This window comes from Schistocerca serialis, chromosome 9, assembly GCF_023864345.2.
Source record: "Schistocerca serialis cubense isolate TAMUIC-IGC-003099 chromosome 9, iqSchSeri2.2, whole genome shotgun sequence".
In the NCBI taxonomy this organism is placed as follows: domain Eukaryota; kingdom Metazoa; phylum Arthropoda; class Insecta; order Orthoptera; family Acrididae; genus Schistocerca; species Schistocerca serialis.
Genome location: NC_064646.1, coordinates 466923118 through 466941647, shown reverse-complemented (window position 1 = coordinate 466941647; position 18530 = coordinate 466923118). Strand labels below are relative to the sequence as shown.

At 45.9% G+C, this 18530-nt stretch overlaps 1 protein-coding gene across 1 annotated transcript in view; it reads right to left on the bottom strand.

Annotated features, from left to right (window-relative positions):
- The window catches only part of LOC126419134 (regulator of microtubule dynamics protein 3-like), an 86137-nt gene that overhangs the window by 15878 nt on the left and 51729 nt on the right, over window positions 1-18530 (bottom strand). Inside the window, exon 5 of the mRNA XM_050086240.1 lies at window positions 3048-3278. Coding sequence (XP_049942197.1) covers window positions 3048-3278 — 231 coding nt within the window. The remainder of the gene's footprint in view (window positions 1-3047; window positions 3279-18530) is intronic.

Genomic DNA, 18530 nt, shown 5'->3' with positions numbered 1-18530 from the left:
AGCGCAGGCACCAGCAGAGCGATCCCTGTGTGGTCAGGAGGCTACAACCAACAGGGTACATGGCGGCCCCACCAGAACGGACTGGCTACTGTTCTGGATATCAGGTACAAAGAAGTCCATGGTCATCGTTGACGCAGAAATCGGCACTGCATAGTGCATGGTGGAAAACGCACCCAGTAAGGTGTCCTCCTCCCCCAGAGATGGAGAATGGGCAGGGCTGCAATACGACAACGAGAAAGTGGGCTAAAGGTCTAAATGCACGATGGACACGAAGCAACTTTTAAGGCGCCCTTCCCCAATTGGGTCGCTCTTTGGGAAAATTTTGTAGAATGGAGGTCAAACCCTACAGGGGACCGTCACATAAAGGCCGAAACGTGAAACTCCATTTAGTCGCCTCATACGACAGACAGGAATACCTCGGGCCTATTCTAACCCCCGGATCCGCAGGGGGAGCTGTATTTGTGGCAGCCTTTTTGTTGTGCCTATTTGTAACTCAGAATTTCTGCTATATGGTGAGTAGCAACTTTCCTTTTCACAGTATTGTTACATTCCATCCTGGATTTTCCATCGTTTGATTTTCAACTGTATTTAAGACACCTCTGAACACAGTATTGCCATATGCCACTGAATGTACCTGCTAATTTATATCACTGGATGACACACAGTTCAGGAGATATGATATCAAACACTGAGCTACACGAAAACAAAACTGCAAGGCGAAATTCACTAGAGATACAGATAAAATATGTGTACAAATACCTATTCTATATCTGTACCTATACTAACAATGAACATTGGGTACTTTAGAAAGTGTATATCATGACCAATTGACCAATACATGGCACTGTAATAAGCATCAGAATATGCATACTAATGGACACATGGCACACAGCTGTTCCTTAGTTTGTCTCCTAGATGCTCAGCATGACTGTTTCCATGAAGGATGGCGTGCTGCTGCTAAAGCTCTTTTACAAGAACAGTGGCTGCACACCAGCAGCCCTGCAAAAGTTCTGGACACTCAAGGGAATGAAAAAGAGGTATTGGTCCAATGTCTGCTACGGGTTTGGAGAAAATTATTGCAAAATTCTAAAAGACAGTTTCTGTAGGAGTGCAATGTGGCACAGGGAGGAAAGCAGATAATCCAACATCTGCTGAAAATGTGGCCACACCATTGCAGGAGGGGTCAAGCATGGTGAACAAACACTGCACGGGGAACTACCTGCGAGCATGGTGCATAAAATCCTATGAAACATCCTGCACTGCTATCCACACATTACTGATACTCAGGAGTTGATGCGTGCAGACCTTCCAGCATTTCTGCAAAGTTGATGATGTGGTGCGGGTTGATGGCACTGTTTATTGTAGGGCCATATTTTTTCTAAGAGGTGAGCCCTATGGGTACTGTTACCTGTTCCATCACTGGTAAACATTACGATAAACTTCTGTGCACCAATGTTATTCCAACACTTCAACAGTGTGGATGTGTGGGTAGGGCCAATTTTAAGCAATATGGCACTCCTCCGCTCACTGCACAGACAGTGAAGTGGCTGCTGCAGAGACATTTTAGAAATGCAAGAATTATCAGCCGTCATTTCTCTACAGCCCCGCTGTGCAGATCACCTGATCTTAATCCAAGACTTCCAGCCATGGCGTTATCTGAAAAATGCTGTGTTTAGTGTTGCAACTACAAAAGTAACTGAACTGGCATTGCACAACGCATTCTGAATGTGACCGCTGAGACACTTTGGTCTGTTGTGGGGCGTGCTGTTTATCAATTCAACTAGTGGCAGAAACTGGTGGACAGTATATCGAACACATTTTGGGCCAGTCTCACGACAATTATAAACCAAAGTCTTTTGATTTTTATGCAGTTTTTAACCCTAGGACAATTAAAAACCAATGCCATTTTTTGCTTTTCATATAGCTTTTGGTTGTAGGGCAGTCAAAAACCAGTCATTTTGCCTTTTATGTGGATTTTGGCCTCAGGACAATTAGAAACCTATTTTTCCTATCCTACGTAGAACTATCTTGCCACGGTGGATGGACTTGCCTCACAGTACCACAACTGTTGACTGCCAAACTTGTGCAATCAAGCACACTGAACAGTATGGATGGTATAATATTAAACTCAAACCAAAGCAGTGAGAGCAGCTGATTGTATTGCACATACATTAGCTTACTTGCTCGCCCTCACTCATCACAACAAAACTAGTGATGTGTGGACACAGCCGCGGGTAACTGCTAATATATATTTTAAAATGACTATAAAATGATACGCAATTTAATATGCTTCGTAAATGCACCAAATCTGTTAACAGCTATTAGTACATTTGTTGACAGCAAAACTGAACATGAAAGCAGCAAACAATAACAACGATTAAGAGGGCCTGCAATCTGTACTCTGCTTCTACACTGGGGAAACCAGGTCAAGGTTCCCTTTCCCTGTGTGTGTTGTGCATAATTGTTCGAAATCTTTGTTTCCAGATGAATCATGGAAAATTGTCAACAGGATTTGATAGAGAGAACTGTGAAAAACACAAAAGGAATTGCTATTTTTGCATAATTCCACTGAAACAAAAACTGAAGGAACTCTGTCAGTGGTAAAATATGATGTGTAATTGGGCTTCCTCGTTCAATACCTTCTCCTGCTTGTACAAAAAGTATTGAGAGCAGCGCCGAATCTAATGCTACTCAACCAGTTTAAAAAACAATACACAGAACAATCCCAAATCATGAAGCCACATAAAGTTTGCACGAGTTGAGTTATCTGATAGTAAATCTATAAGTGTTTCATGCTAAAACAAACTGTTGGCATTTAGAAAACAGTTCTGTGACCTTGTTTAAAAGCAAAAATTATAGTAGCACATACAAGCACTTTTATTAAAGCTAATTAAAAAAGTTGAAATCAAGAAATATATTGAGTCTAAAATCTGATTTTGAGGATTATTCTCATACTAAGAACTCTCAAAAACATTTTTTGTACAGATAAAGAGTTAAAGTCTTCTGACTTGTGTTATTACAAAAAAATTCATACACATCCCACTTACACCCAATGTGATGCTTTCAACAACATCCGCCTTCTCCAACCACTCAACTGTTGCTGGAGTGTTTCCAAGTGCATCATGACACCGAGCAATAAAGAGACGATTCTCCTTCCATGGTGTTCTTGTCAGTCTTTCGGCCTTCAAGAAATGCTCAAGAGCATCTTCAATCGACACAGATGGCAGGCCAAACAAAGTCGAAGCCATCGAACGCTCCATCCACGGGCGGGATGCTACCTGAAATGAGCAATTTACAGCCTTATTTAACAAAGATTTTTAGTACTAACTTCAATCATAAAAATAGCTATAATCAGTCCACACTGAAATATCACTCTGCAGTGGAGTGTGTTTTATTGTGCAAATAATCTCACAGCATGAGCCAGATATATTATCCATATTACAGGACAGGTAACCTGCAAGGCTGCACTACAGATACCAGAGGTGCATGTAACTAACTGTGACATGGGGATTCCATTATAGTCTGTTTACAGAGAGATGAATGAGGGCCCCCTGTTTCTGAAGTCGGTCGACTTCCACCTGCTAATTTTTGTGTCCGGCTGCTGCCAATTTCAGAGATCTGGTACACATGGCCGTGGTCCCTGCGAAGCAATTGTTGGCTGTTTCGGGTAGTAACAATACATATCCCGAGTGAGGAAGCTGTTCCTAGGCCACAATGGGCAATTCTAGATACTGCTTGTAGAAGGGCAAGGGGTAGTACTTTACAGAGCAGAACAAGAAAAGTAATTGATAATGTCATTGAATGTTGTGAGCAGTTTCAGCACTATGAGCACAATTCGGAAATTTTGCAAAGATAATCTTAGGAAGTCACCGGAACTCCCAGTACAAAGAGCCAAATTTCAATTTAAATTTTTTTGTTTGACGGTGCTTTGAAACTGCCTACCCCTGTGTCCAAATTACTTGGTCAAGTCCTAATGGGTGTTGTGTTGTGCGATTCTGAACAGAAGATTGCTCTCTGTCTGTGGCTACTTTGACTAATATTGCATCTTGGATAGGCAGTAACAAGACAGCTGGAAAATGTTGGAGGAAGGATGATGGCATTGTGGAATGCGGAACCTGCTCTAGCAGATTTAATACTGGAAGTGTTGGCTGGAGGAGGAGTTCATTATGGAGGCCCAACTAAAATGCTGCGCTAAATCCACGAAAGATGACTACCACCGTCAAATGAAACCTGGAAACTCTTAAAGGTGGTTTGCGAATATAGTTTTCCAAATCTTCCTCCAGAATCAGTCATTGTGATGAACAATACTCCATATCATAACAGACCAGAGGACAAAACATCAACATGGTATGAAAACAAAGTGAGGATGTTGGAATGGCTGCAAAAGAGACATGTTGCCTGCAACGAGAGCTTGAGGAAGCAGGCTCTGTTCGATTTAATTTGGGATCATGGACCTGCTAAAAAGACACATGTGAGTAATGAAATGGATAAAGAGGAAGGCCACACTGATGTCTGCTTGTTGCCCAATAATTGTGATTTAAGTGCGGTAGGGCTGGCATGGGCCAAAAGTGAAAAGAATATTTCAGGAGTGCAACATTTGTAAGGGCAACTCCACTGACAGTCTGTTTAAGACTGTAAGTGAATCTTCTGTCAATAACTGCTGACAACTTGGGAAAGTACTTCAGGAAGATACAACAAATGGAAGATTACTGCAGGTGCAATGGTGTCATCGAACTTTCAATACATGACATCATGACCGATACTGCTGAACTGGATAGCAGCAATGATAAAAAACAAATTACGCACTGACGGAGAACTTGCAATAAGTGACATCGTGACTGATACTGCTGAAATGGATAGCAGCAATGGTGGAAACAACTAATGCACTGATAGAGAATTTAATACGAATGATTCTGGGTGACCTACATGTACTTGCAATTCAGCTTTACACTTGTTAATAAATGTTTACAATTTTAATCATACTCTTTTTATTGCCACAATGTAAGTTTTAATACTGTTTTTTTTTCTTTAATTATCTCTCTCTTTTTTAAACTGAATTGTCTATGAGTACTGATAAGGAATTAGTAGCAACAAGCACCATCATTCGACACAAAACTATCAATTTTAGTTTCACAAATCCTGTAAGCTTTCATTACACACATCTATTTTTGCTGATGTGTAATATGTAGCAGCTTTTAGCTGGTATGGCAGTGGCTAAAGGATGGTACTGTCAATGCCCTTTGGAGCGTAAACTGTAGGTGAGTGCGAGTGTGGCTACAAGACAGCCAAAATGTGAGTGCGGCTTGTTCCCCACATTGTCCTCACCTCTCGGCAATCCGTGCTGGCAGCTGGTGGGCAGAGCTCGCTTCCTCCACTCTCCCCATCCGTATCGGAATTCATTCATCTAATTGCGGACAGAATAAGCTAAGCACTGCTTGCTGCTGGCAGATATGTTAAGGGAGACAAAAATTGGATGAATAATGACTAATACTTACTAAAAGTAACAAATTTTTTCTACGCACCCTCATTATATAACTCTAAACTACAAGTATATTTATACATACTAACACAAGTGATACTATGAGACCTTTCTCAATTTAATATCATAAATCAGATATTTATGATCACCCTTCAATAGTAAAGTGAATTTAAAGGAATCTCGATCCATTCGAATAGAGTGGTGATATAAATTGCCCCCAAAGAAGTTTCACACATTCTGTAAATGTGAGGATTTGATTTCAGTAAATATCTGTAATTGTGTGGGTACAGATTTAATATTTGAAGTATAGCTATAGGAGAAGAAGTGTTACCCTGTTATAATGTGTGTAACTATGAGGTCAGAATTTGCTAACTGGTAACATTCAATGATGTGTCACCACACCATGCCCATCCCTTCGGCACGGTGTCCTCATGGTGGTTGAGACTCCACTTCTCGAGCCTGTACTGTCCCACTTTCCACAGCGGTCTTCCCAAGGTCATCCAGTGTGGGAGTCATGTTCCCACATGCATGACAAGTTTCAACTGGTCACAAGTATGCTTGACGGTGTTTCCATCAGCAGATACTGCAGCCGATTCTATTTTGTTAATTTCTGCCTTCAGGAGGGAGGTGTTCAAGAGTTGAGTGATGTGTGCTATGCTCACCCCCAAAATGTAACAGCTCTCAAATTACCCAGCACAGCCACGAACTGTACAGTTCTATTGCATTCTCCTCATGATGCCAATGAGCCTTAATTTGTAGCCAGCTGGTGCCCGTGACCACATTTTGTCACTCACAATAGCATTCGAATGTCCTAATTATGTTAGTGTGGAGCATTCCAATTCAGCATGAAACTTTCTATGCTGTCACCTCTTTTTGCCATGAAGTGACAATGTGTGCATGATCTAAGCCCCAAATTATCAGCTGAGGTATGTCCACAGACTGAACAGTGCAGTCTCTAAAACAATACATTTCTATGCAGGAAAGAATGACGTTTATCTATGTTATTAACTACTCTATTGTTGGGTTCAAATTAATGATATGAATATAATAGAGGGAAACATTCCACATGGGAAAAATATATCTAAAAACAAAGATGATGTGACTTACCAAACGAAAGCGCTGGCACGTCGATAGACACACAAACAAACACAAACATACACACAAAATTCTAGCTTTCGCAACCAACGATTGCTTCGTCAGGAAAGAGGGAAGGAGAGGGAAAGACGAAAGGATTTGGGTTTTAAGGGAGAGGGTAAGGAGTCATTCCAATCCCGGGAGCGGAAAGACTTACCTTAGGGGGGAAAAAGGACGGGTATACACTCGCACACACACACATATCCATCCACACATATACAGACACAAGCAGACATATACAGAGGCAAAGAGTTTGGGCAGAGATCCAAAATGTAACAGCTCTCAAATTACCCTGCACAGCCACGAAATGTACAGTTCTATTGCATTCTCCTCATGATACCAATGAGCCTTAATTTGTAGCCAGCTGGTGCCCGTGATCTCTGCCCAAACTCTTTGCCTCTGTATATGTCTGCTTGTGTCTGTATACGTGTGGATGGATGCGCGCGCGAGTGTATACCCGTCCTTTTTTCCCCCTAAGGTAAGTCTTTCCGCTCCCGGGATTGGAATGGCTCCTTACCCTCTCCCATAAAACCCAAATCCTTTCATCTTTCCCTCTCCTTCCCTCTTTCCTGATGAAGCAACCGTTGGTTGCGAAAGCTAGAATTTTGTGTGTATGTTTGTGTTTGTTTGTGTGTCTATCGACGTGCCAGCGCTTTCGTTTGGTAAGTCACATCATCTTTGTTTTTAGATATATTATTAACTACTCTTTCGCACATCAAATGGAATAGCAAGAGCGATAGCTTAGGTACAGTTGGGCATTCACATGTTGTGGTACAGGACCTAAGTCATCTGTCTACTACTGTTTTTAGGCAAAGGAAAGGTTAAGGTAAGATTCGTGAAGCTAAGAGGCAATGGTATTATACAATCTATTAATAATATAATCAGATAAAAGTAAGTCTATTCCAACCTGGCCTTTCCGGTGTTTTTAATCTAATGGCTTTTCGTCCATCCCACAAGCCTTTAATGTTTTCCTTTATTTCTTCTCTCTAAAGCATTACTCGACTCACTGCCCATTCCTCCTCCTCTTTCTTGTGTTTCCAAACCGTATATGCTCTGAGATCTGAGCCACACAGTATAGACTCTGATCCTTGCACAACACACAGGTATGTGACTGTGGATTGATGGTGTAGTTTCTCATGCACCAAATTCTTCCCACTGATAATTAAGCCTATTGATCTCATTTCCTCCCTCATTCTTACATATTTTTGTGTGTTATTTTCTACACCCACCTGTGCCACACGGACTTGAGAACTTCATCCTAATGTATCTGTGCATATTTTTACATATTCATGTGTATTTTAACACATTTGTGCACATGTGTATTTCATGTGTATGTTTTAACATATTTGTGCATTTTTTGCCTGTCTACATATATTTTACACACCTTTTTCTGTTATTCAGCTCCCCTCATGCCCGTGGTCTTGCCACTACTGAACACAACCTCACCCAATATCTCTCGGGTTCCAAACCAACAGTCTCATTCCTCATATACCTTATTAACTTTTATCCTAAATACACAATTACTACTATTCTGAAGGAAAGGAAAGGTATACAAACACATCCATGGCACAACAATGGCACTTGCATGGCAACCTCCTATGCTAACCTGTTTATGCCCCATCTAGAGGAAAACTTCCTACATGATATCTTTCTGATCTGGACTCGGGATCAAGACACCCTATCTTCTCATTCCTTCACAATCTCAACTATTTCTCTCCCATCCACTTCAACTGGTCCTCCTCAAGCCAGCATGCTACCTTCCTGGACATTTACCTCCTCCTCTCTGATGGATCCTTCCACACCTCTGTCCACATTCAACCCACAAACCACCAACAGAACCACTAACTTTGATTCCACCAAGGGACATTTGTGCACAGCAACCGTAGACCGTAAGAAAGGAGAGGCACATAGCTGTGTCCTTCCACCTGTACACCTGTAAGAACATATGGCAACATGAACTGCCCAAGTCTGTTGAACTGCAACGAAAATGCACTGAAGAAGGCTATTTATAGCCAAAATATAGATTTGCAAGCATAATAAAAACTAATGGGACTGTGATTCACTGCTGTGTGCCTCTCCTTACTTACCTGCATTCTGACAGCTGTCATGCCTTCCACACCAAAATAGCTCTCACATAGAGTTCCTCCTCAATCTAAATTTCCATTCATATCTCAGCTCTAACCAAGATTCTTCGCTCTCCTAAAGTGGTGTTCCATTGCCCACCAAACCTCCACAGCACTCGGGTCCATCCATATGCCACTCCCAATCCCAGCCCCTTGCTGCAGCATGGATCACACCACTGTGGAAGGGCCACGTGCAAGACCTGCCCAATCCACCCGCCCAGCGTTTCCTATTCCAGTCCTGTGAAAGGCTTATCCTACCCCATCAAAGGTCTGTGAAAGCAGCCATGTCATACATCAGATCGTCTGTAATCATTGCACAGCTTTTTATATTGGTATGGCTAGAAATCAGCTGTCCACCAAGACGAATGACTGCCACCAAGCTGTAACCAAGAGCAGACTGGACACCTGGTGGCACAACATGCCTACCCTCCTTGGTTGCTTCACAACCAGCCCAATTGAATCTTCCTCTCCACCACCAGATTTTCTGTACTGCACAGCTGGGAGTTGTCCTCGCAACACATTCTCTGCTTCTAACATTATCCCGGAGTCAACCTGATACATCTGCCACAATGTTTCAGCACCTGGCCCAGTTGTCGCCAGACATTACATGACAGGTAGCAGGCTCATGTGCATGAAAATGACCCCTTTTAGGTGGTGTGAGGTGGAACCGTGGACAGTCACCTGCGGGTGAGGACAGCACTCGCTAGAGGGAGCCATTGGTGGAGCAAGGCAAGTCCAGGTCAACAGCAGGGCCGGGAGAGGGTTTACGGCAGGGCAATGAGGGGGGAGCCCAACTGTCTGCTGGCCTGCGAGAGCACAATGTACAGTGCTGCACGCAGCAGTTAGTTGTGTTTCACAGAGCTTGTCAACGACCGCGCTGGAAGGAATTGTGATGAGAACCTTTGTGTAACTTGGCAAGCTTATCCCGGCAATATCATCATATGTTCGATCGTTATTAAGAGAAAGTGTACAGTAACTGACAGTTCGGTTCTTGTAGCTACATCCAGAAGAGCAAATGCTCTTTGACGAGTGTTGTTATTCTTGGACTTCCACACATTCCAGTGCTCACCATTCTGGTTGAGCCAGTCACTGTTCTGATTTAGCGACTCTGCCTGTGCCGAGCCGTACCGCGTGATACGCTGTTTGCCTTTTCTTAAAATAATTGTTCATTAATCAGGTTCTGCGCTACCTCTTTATTTTCTTTATTTGAGATACATAAACTCACATGGTTTCTCAGTTTTTTTTTAGAACTCTAACTGGTTGCTTATGTACTGTATTGTTCGTTGTTAAATTAGGGACAAGTTTTATTGCTGTGGTACTTTGATGCAGGCAGTAACATGCATTCCAAAACCACACGAGCCCCCCCTCCCCATATACACCCCAGTGTTTTTGATGACTGCTAACTGGCTCGATAATTCCGGCACTGGACTTGTGATAGTTACAAACTGCGTGAAGGTTTGGTTGAGTAAAATCCACCAAGCACTCTCTTGGTAATATGAAACTTATGCAAATTTCTGTTGGGCTCGTGGTTGTTTTGTTACTAGTAATAGTCGATAGTCAAGTTAATGGTTTGCAAATCATGTCAGATTAAATATGAGCTAGCACCCGTCTTATATTTTCTACACTGAAATTCATTTAATGTTTGAAAAGGCTAGTGCTCGACATACCTTTACTGATTTTTGGTATGATTGTTTCTAGTTACTAATCATTAAAAGAGGCCAGTGCCACTTTATCTTTTCTATACTGATATTTGTTTAACATTTGACGGAGCTAGTGCTAAACAGCTATTTGCTGATTTTGTATTAGTTAGTTTTAGTCACTAATAACTGAAATGGACCAGTGCTAGCGAAAATTGTTTAATATTTGAAGGGACCAGTGCCCGACACCTATATTGAAATTTTCATAACATCTTGCACAGCCTAGAGTCCGTTTACACTTCCATACCCAAAGCGTTTTGACATTTTGAGGCGCTAGTTCCTGACCTTTATTAATTACGTTTCCCATCGAGAATTTCAATGCGAGGAAAAGCTGTTGGTCGTAACTTGTCTTAGGTAATCTTACTGTTATTGCCTGTGTCAATTAAGTAAAGAAACTGCAAGAGCCTTTGGGCATTAAGTTTTTTTTTTTTTTTTTTTTTTGTTTGTTTGTGGTTTTTAGGGCGCAAAACTTCTATGGTCATTAGCGCCCAGCCCGTGATGTAGAAAAAAGGAAAAAAACGAAATTTAAAATCAGCAGCAATGGGAACAAAGTCATAAAATTTGAGAAACTAAAGGCAGAAGGAATGCTTAAAAATCCACTATAGAAAGGGGTTGGTTGTCCCCCAAAAAAAGCTTCAAATGACTGACGTCATTTCACTGTCACTAATAAACTGTAGAACGCGGTCAGCTGAGCGCGTGTCATCTGCTAAAATCGACGATAGATCAGGCGATAGCTGTAGACGGGAGCGTAACGGATTAAAATAGGGGCATTCAATTAAAAGGTGTCTGACCGTCCACAGCTGAGAGCAGTGGGGACAGAGTGGGGGAGGATCACCGCTTAAAAGATGTCGATGACTAAAAAGACAGTGCCCTATCCGGAGTCTAGCTAAAATTACCTCCTCCCGACGACGCGTTCTGGAGGAAGAGGTCCAAGCGCAAGGAAGGGCTTTCACTTCCCGCAATTTATTATGGGGAAGTGTTGACCAATGCGCATGCCATAAATGAGCAACTTGGCAACATAAACCGCTCCGTAGATCGGTAAACGGAAGAGACTGAATAGCTGGCCGAGGAAGAGAGACTGCAGCCTTGGCCGCTATATCGGCCGCCTCATTTCCACAGATACCAGCGTGTCCCGGGAGCCAGAGGAACGCCACTGAGATGCCCCCCAGGTGGAGCAAGCGCAGACAGTCCTGAATCCGGTGGACCAGAGGGTGCACAGGGTAAAGAGCTTGGAGACTTAGGAGAGAGCTGAGAGAATCTGAGCAGATTACGTACCGTATCCGCTGATGGCGGCGGATGTAGTGGACAGCCTGGAGAACAGCGTAAAGCTCCGCAGTATAAATCGAACACTGGTCGGGAAGCCGAAAGTGATTTGGGGTGTCGCCAACAATATAGGCACTCCCTACACCGAACAATGTTTTCGAGCCATCGGTGTAAATAAATGTGGCTTCCGTCATTTGTGCACATAGAGCAGCAAATGCCCGACGGTAAACAAGTGTAGGGGTACCATCCTTGGGAAATTGACATAGGTCTCTGAGCAAGTCGATCCGGGGACGGAGCCAAGGCGGTGCTGTACCCCAAGTAGTCAAGGAGGTTTTAGGAAAGCGGAAGGAAAGAGAATGGAGCAGTTGACGGAAGCGGACTCCCGGGGGTAGTAGGGAGGACGAGCGGCCTGCATACCCGACATCAAAGCAGGCGTCGAAAAAAAGGTCATGGGCTGGATTAGCAGGCATGGAAGACAGATGGCTAGCATAACGACTCAGAAGGACTGCCCGCCGATGCAGCAGTCTCAGCATAAAGGCTTTCCACAGGGCTGGTGTAAAAAGCTCCAGACACTAAACGTAATCCACGGTGGTGGATAGAGTCGAGACGCCGAAGCATAGACGGCCGAGCAGAGGAGTAGACTATGCTTCCATAATCCAATTTCGAGCGCACTAAGGCGCGATAGAGGCGGAGAAGGACCACTCGGTCCGCTCCCCAAGAGGTACCATTCAGGACACGGAGGGTGTTAAGGGAACGCAGACAGCGAGCCGAAAGATAGGAAACGTGGGAGGACCAGCACAGTTTTCTGTCAAACATAAGACCCAAGAATTTAGCGACGTCGGAAAACGGAAGGTTGACAGGACCTAGATGTAAGGAGGGCGGAAGAAACTCCTTACGTCGCCAAAAATTTACACAAACGGTCTTACTGGGTGAGAAACGGAAGCCGGTTTCGATGCTCCACGAGTGGAGGCGATCGAGACATCCTTGAAGACGTCTTTCAAGAAGGCTGGTCCGTTGAGAGCTGTAGTAGATCGCAAAATCGTCCACAAAGAGGGAGCCCGAGACATCAGGAAGGAGACAATCCATAATTGGATTAATGGCGATGGCAAACAGTACAACACTCAGCATGGAGCCCTGGGGTACCCCGTTTTCTTGGGAGAAAGTACGGGAGAGAGTAGTGTTCACCAGCACCCTAAATGTGCGCTCTGCCATAAATTCGCGAAGAAAAAGGGGTAGCCGGCCTCGAAAGCCCCAAGAGAACAGTGTGCGGAGGATGCCTGTCCTCCAACAGGTATCGTATGCTCTCTCCAGATCAAAAAATATTGCTACCGTTTGGCGTTTCCGGAGAAAATTGTTCATGATATAAGTGGAGAGAGCAACAAGATGGTCAACGGCAGAACGATGCTGTCGGAATCCGCATTGGGCTGGTGTTAAAAGACTGCGGGATTCCAGCCACCAAGCTAAACGGTAATTCACCATACGCTCCAAAACCTTACAGACACTACTCGTGAGAGAAATGGGGCGATAGCTAGAGGGGAGATGTTTGTCCTTTCCAGGTTTCGGAACGGGAACGACAATAGCTTCCCGCCATCACCTGGGAAAGGTACTGTCGGTCCAAATTCGATTATAAAGGCGAAGGAGGTAACGCAGGCTATGGGTTGATAAATGCAGCAACATTTGGACATGGATACCATCCGGTCCTGGGGCGGAGGAGCGAGAAGAAGAGAGTGCATGTTGGAGTTCGCGCATGGAGAAAACAGTATTGTAGCTTTCGCGATTTTGAGAGGAGAAAGCAAGATGTCGCACTTCCGCTGCACGTTTCTTCGGGAAAAACGCTGGCGGGTAATTTGAAGAGCTCGAAATCTCAGCAAAGTGCTGACCCAATGAGTTAGAAATTGCGACAGGGTCCACTAAGGTATCAAGCGCGACAGTGAGCCCAGAGACCGGGGAGAAACTAGGCGCGCCTGAGAACCGTTGAAGCCGACTCCAAACTTCCGAGGAGGGAGTGAAGGTGTTAAATGAGCTAATGAAGAATTTCCAGCTTGCCTTCTTGCTATCGCGGATGGCGCGACGGCATCGCGCACGGAGCTGCTTATATCGGATACAGTTGGCCAAAGTTGGATGGTGACGGAAAATGCGAAGAGCACGTCGCCGCTCACGTATTGCGTCACGGCATGCCTCGTTCCACCAAGGAACTGGGGGGCGCCGGGGCAATTCAGAGGTGCGTGGTATTGAACGTTCCGCAGCTGTGAGAATAACGTCGGTAAAATGTGTGACCTCATCGTCGACGCTGGGAAAGCGACGGTCATCGAATGTCGCTAGAGACGAAAAAAGTGTCCAATCGGCTTGGGCAAACTTCCAGCGTCGCGAGCGCATATATGGCAGTTGAGGCTGCAGTCGAAGAACACATGGAAAGTGGTCACTCGAGTGTGTATCATCAAGGGCGAACCATTCGAAGCGCCGAGCTAGCGGAACAGTACCGACCGCAAGGTCCAAATGAGATAAATTTGCCGTGGAGGCAGACAAAAATGTGGGGACCCCAGTGTTGAGGCAGACTAGATCCGCTTGGTGGAAGACGTCTAGCAATAGTGAGCCACGTGGACAAGGATGTGGAGATCCCCAAAGCGGGTGGTGGGCATTGAAGTCCCCAACCAGCAAATAGGGGGGTGGAAGCTGATCAAGAAGATGAAGGAGATCAGTTCGTGCCATTGGTGTAGACGATGGAATGTATACCGTACAAAGAGAGAACGTGTATCCAGAAAGGGAAAGACGGACGGCGACAGCTTGGAAGGAAGTGTTTAAGGGGATCGGGTGATAATGGAGAGTATCATGGAGCAGAATCATGAGGCCTCCATGGGCTGGAGTGCCTTCAACAGAGGGGAGGTCATATCGGACGGACTGAAAATGAGGGAGAACAAAGCGGTCATGGGGACGCAGCTTTGTTTCCTGAAGACAGAAGATGACCGGCGAGTAGGATCGTAAGAGGATCGACAATTCATCCCGATTGGCGCGAATGCCGCGGATATTCCAGTGGATAATGGACATAGGGTGAACAGAAAATGGAGGAACGTGACCAAGGGTGCTGTCAACTCAACGACTGCTCAGAGCTTGCGACCGACAGCATGGAATGGCATTCAGTCGAAGGCAGAAGATCCTGATCCATAGGTTGGTCAGGAGCAGCTACTGCCACCAACGATCGGCCAGTTGACCGGCCACCAGCAGTGCGCCTCGGCGACACAGAAGATGGCCGAGGGCGATTTCCGCCAGGTGGTGCTGTAGATGGGACACGCCTTGGCGGAGAAGGAGAGGAACTGTGTTTCTTCGTAGCCTTCTTGGAGGTATGATGTTTAGATGAAGGAGGAACCGATGGTTGTGAAGTTGCAGTACGTAAAAACTCTTCACGAGAATGCTCTTTTTTCGAAGACTTGGCGTCTGACTTTTGGGCTCGAGATTTAGCAGAACCCGATGAAGGGTGAGCCATAGAGTGGGCAGGCGAAAGTGGTGAGGTTGAACGGGCGATCTTTGCGCTGGCCGATCTGACGACCGTGGTACTAAATGTGAGGTCGCAAGTCTGCGTGGCCGCCTCCTTTGTTGGCCGAGGAGAAGCAAGGACAGTGCTGTATTTTCCTTTCTGAGGCACGGTGGGCTGTCGACTGGCGAGTAACATTCGAGCAGCAAAGGTCGACACCTTTTCCTTCACTCTTATTTCCTGGATGAGCTTTTCGTCCTTAAAAACGGGGCATCCCGAGAGGAAGCAGCGTGGTCACCCATACAGTTGATGCAGCGAGGGGATGGAGGTGGACAAGCACCCTCATGGGCATCCTTGCCACACGTAACACATTTGGCCGGATTGGAACAGGACTGGCTGGTGTGATTGAACCGCTGACATCGATAGCAACGCGTAGGGTTTGGGACATAAGGGCGAACGGAAATTATCTCATAGCCTGCTTTGATTTTTGATGGGAGTTGAACTTTGTCAAATGTCAAGAAGACAGTGCGGGTTGGAATGATGTTCGAGTCAACCCTTTTCATAACCCGATGAACAGCCGTGACGCCCTGGTCAGACAGGTAGTGCTGAATTTCTTCGTCAGACAATCCATCGAGGGAGCGTGTATAAACGACCCCACGCGAGGAATTTAAGGTACGGTGCGGTTCCACCCGGACAGGGAAGGTGTGGAGCAGAGAAGTACGCAGCAATTTTTGAGCCTGGAGGGCACTGTGTGTTTCTAACAACAGGGTGCCATTCCGTAATCTGGAACAAGACTTTACAGGACCCGCAATTGCGTCGACACCTTTCTGAATAATGAAAGGGTTGACCGTGGAAAAGTCGTGACCTTCGTCAGACCGAGAAACAGCAAGGAACTGTGGCAACGATGGAAGAACAGTCTGTGGCTGAGACTCAGTGAACTTACGTTTGTGAGCAGACATAGTGGAAGGTGAGGAAACCATTGCGGAAGAATCCCCCATGATTACCGGCGTCTCCGATGGCGCGCTCCTCCCTTGTGGGGGCCCTCACCGAGGGCACACCCGCCTTAGGTGATTGTTCACACCTCAGGTCACACCTCCCGACAAACGGACGGAGGGACCAATCGGCACTTTCGGAAGGTATCAGCTCGGGTAATCACCCCTCCCTGGGCCTGGCCGTTACCAGGGGGTACGTACGTGTCCTACCTGTCTACCCGGGGCGGGGAATTACGCGTTACCCCGTCACCGGCTACACATGGAAGTGCGTGGGTCGGCCTTCAGACACGCACAGGGAGGAAAAAAGAGAAAGGGAAAGGAAAGAAAAGGGGTCTCAAACGCCGCAGCGGAGAAAAGGGCAAGGAGAAGAGGGAAGGAAAAGAGAAGGACAGAGGAAGGACGAGGACTTGCTAGTGTAAAAGCAAGGAATTTGGAACAGTTTCGAGTGTCCGTCTCCGGACGTAGGCACAAACCATACTCCCAGAGGGGGAGAAAGGGAAGGAAAGAGCCAGAGGTGAGGGGGGGGGGGGGGGCGAAGATGGGGGACGGGGAGGGATGCGGAAAGGGAAGGGAAGGTATGCAGCCCGGAAAGGAAGGAGGGCCACATTAGCTCGGGGTCCCGTGCTCGCTACGCACGTGTCCACAAAAGAGTTGTGGACCCCCTGGGGGGTTGGGCATTAAGTGTCAGCTTTTTTAAAGAGTTTAAGTGGCAAGATACGTTTCCTAGTTGTTGGAGTTGCATATTACTCTGGTTGGTTTAAAAGAGGGAGGGGAAGGGTCCAAACTTCGAGATCATCGATCGCTTATTCCCAGTACAATAATTACACAAGGGAAAGAAGAGAAAGAAATACACATGCATCACAATAATAGGAGAAAGGTTGGTTGGTTGGTTGGTTTGAGGAAGGAGACCAGACAGCGAGGTCATCGGTCTCATCGGATTAGGGAAGGACGGGGAAGGAAGTCGGCCGTGCCCTTTGAAAGGAACCATCCCGGCATTTGCCTGGAGCGATTTAGGGAAATCACGGAAAACCTAAATCAGGATGGCCGGACGCGGGATTGAACCGTCGTCCTCCCGAATTAGGAGAAAGGAAAAACCAGAAGAACAACAGGACAACCAACACTACCATGGACAAAGCAGGGAAAGAAAACCACAGAGAGAAGCAAGAAACAGGTAGAAGGGTAAAAACAAGAGAGCAGATGACCATGGCTGGCCGACCACGAGAATAAAATGGAAAAGCCAGCCACTCTGTGACACATTAAAACATCCACACTAGAAGCACGAGAGTGGAGAACACAAAGGGACAAAGGACATGTGCTAAAATATATATAGAATGATGAAACCCACCGTCACATATAAAACGTAAAACTAAATTAGCCGATGAGGCAGTGTCAGCTAAAATTAATGGCAACAAGTCCGGTAACTGAAGAGTCTGTTGCAGGGCTGCCAAAGGAGGACAGCTCACCAATATATGGTACACTGTCAGCCGGGCGCCACACTGACATTGAGGTGGGTCATCACGGCGCAGGAGGTAGCTGTGGTGTCACCGCCAGACACCACACTTGCTAGGTGGTAGCTTAAATCGGCCGCGGTCCATTTAGTACATGTCGGACCCGCGTGTCGCCACTGTGTAATCGCAGACCTAGCGCCACCACCAAGGCAGGTCTCGTGATACGAGAGAGCACTCGCCCCAGTTGTAAGAGAACCTAGCTACCGACCAGATGTACGAAGCCTTTCTCTCTCATTAGCCGAGAGACAGAATAGCCATCAGCTAAGTTAATGGCTACGAACTAGCAAGGCGCCATTAGCCAGACAGTGATTGTACTTAAAGTCTCCTGTGTATCGTCAAGATCGATGTACCTCAATGAGTAAAGTTAAGTATTAAACCTGCTCCGTACTTTTCTTCCTAACATTAATTACGTATCCTGTTCCAGTACTTCACGCCCGTCTGCGTTAGTCTAGCTTGCCTTTTCGGCCATCTCAACTTCACGGTGTCGGCCCAGCTACCGACACAACAGTAGCCGTGGGTCACCCAAGCATGGCCAATGCAGAGACGGCAGAGAACCACAGAGTCCCTGCGAGAGGCCCACATGGAGGACTGCAATATATTCTTAGTCTCCTTAATGGCATGCACTGTGTTGTGTGTGCTGTGGTTATGCCATTTCATCTCCCATAGCCGCAAAACCTTTCTGCATAGTACTGAACGCAGGTCAGTTGCAGAGAAGCCGATCTGCATAAGCGGTTTCCGCATAGCTTGTTTGGCCAGCCTGTCAGCAAGTTTGTTGCCTGGGATTCCGACGTGACTTGGGGTCCAGACAAACACCACTGAACGACTGGACCGTTCCAGGACATAGATGGACTCTTGGATGGTCACT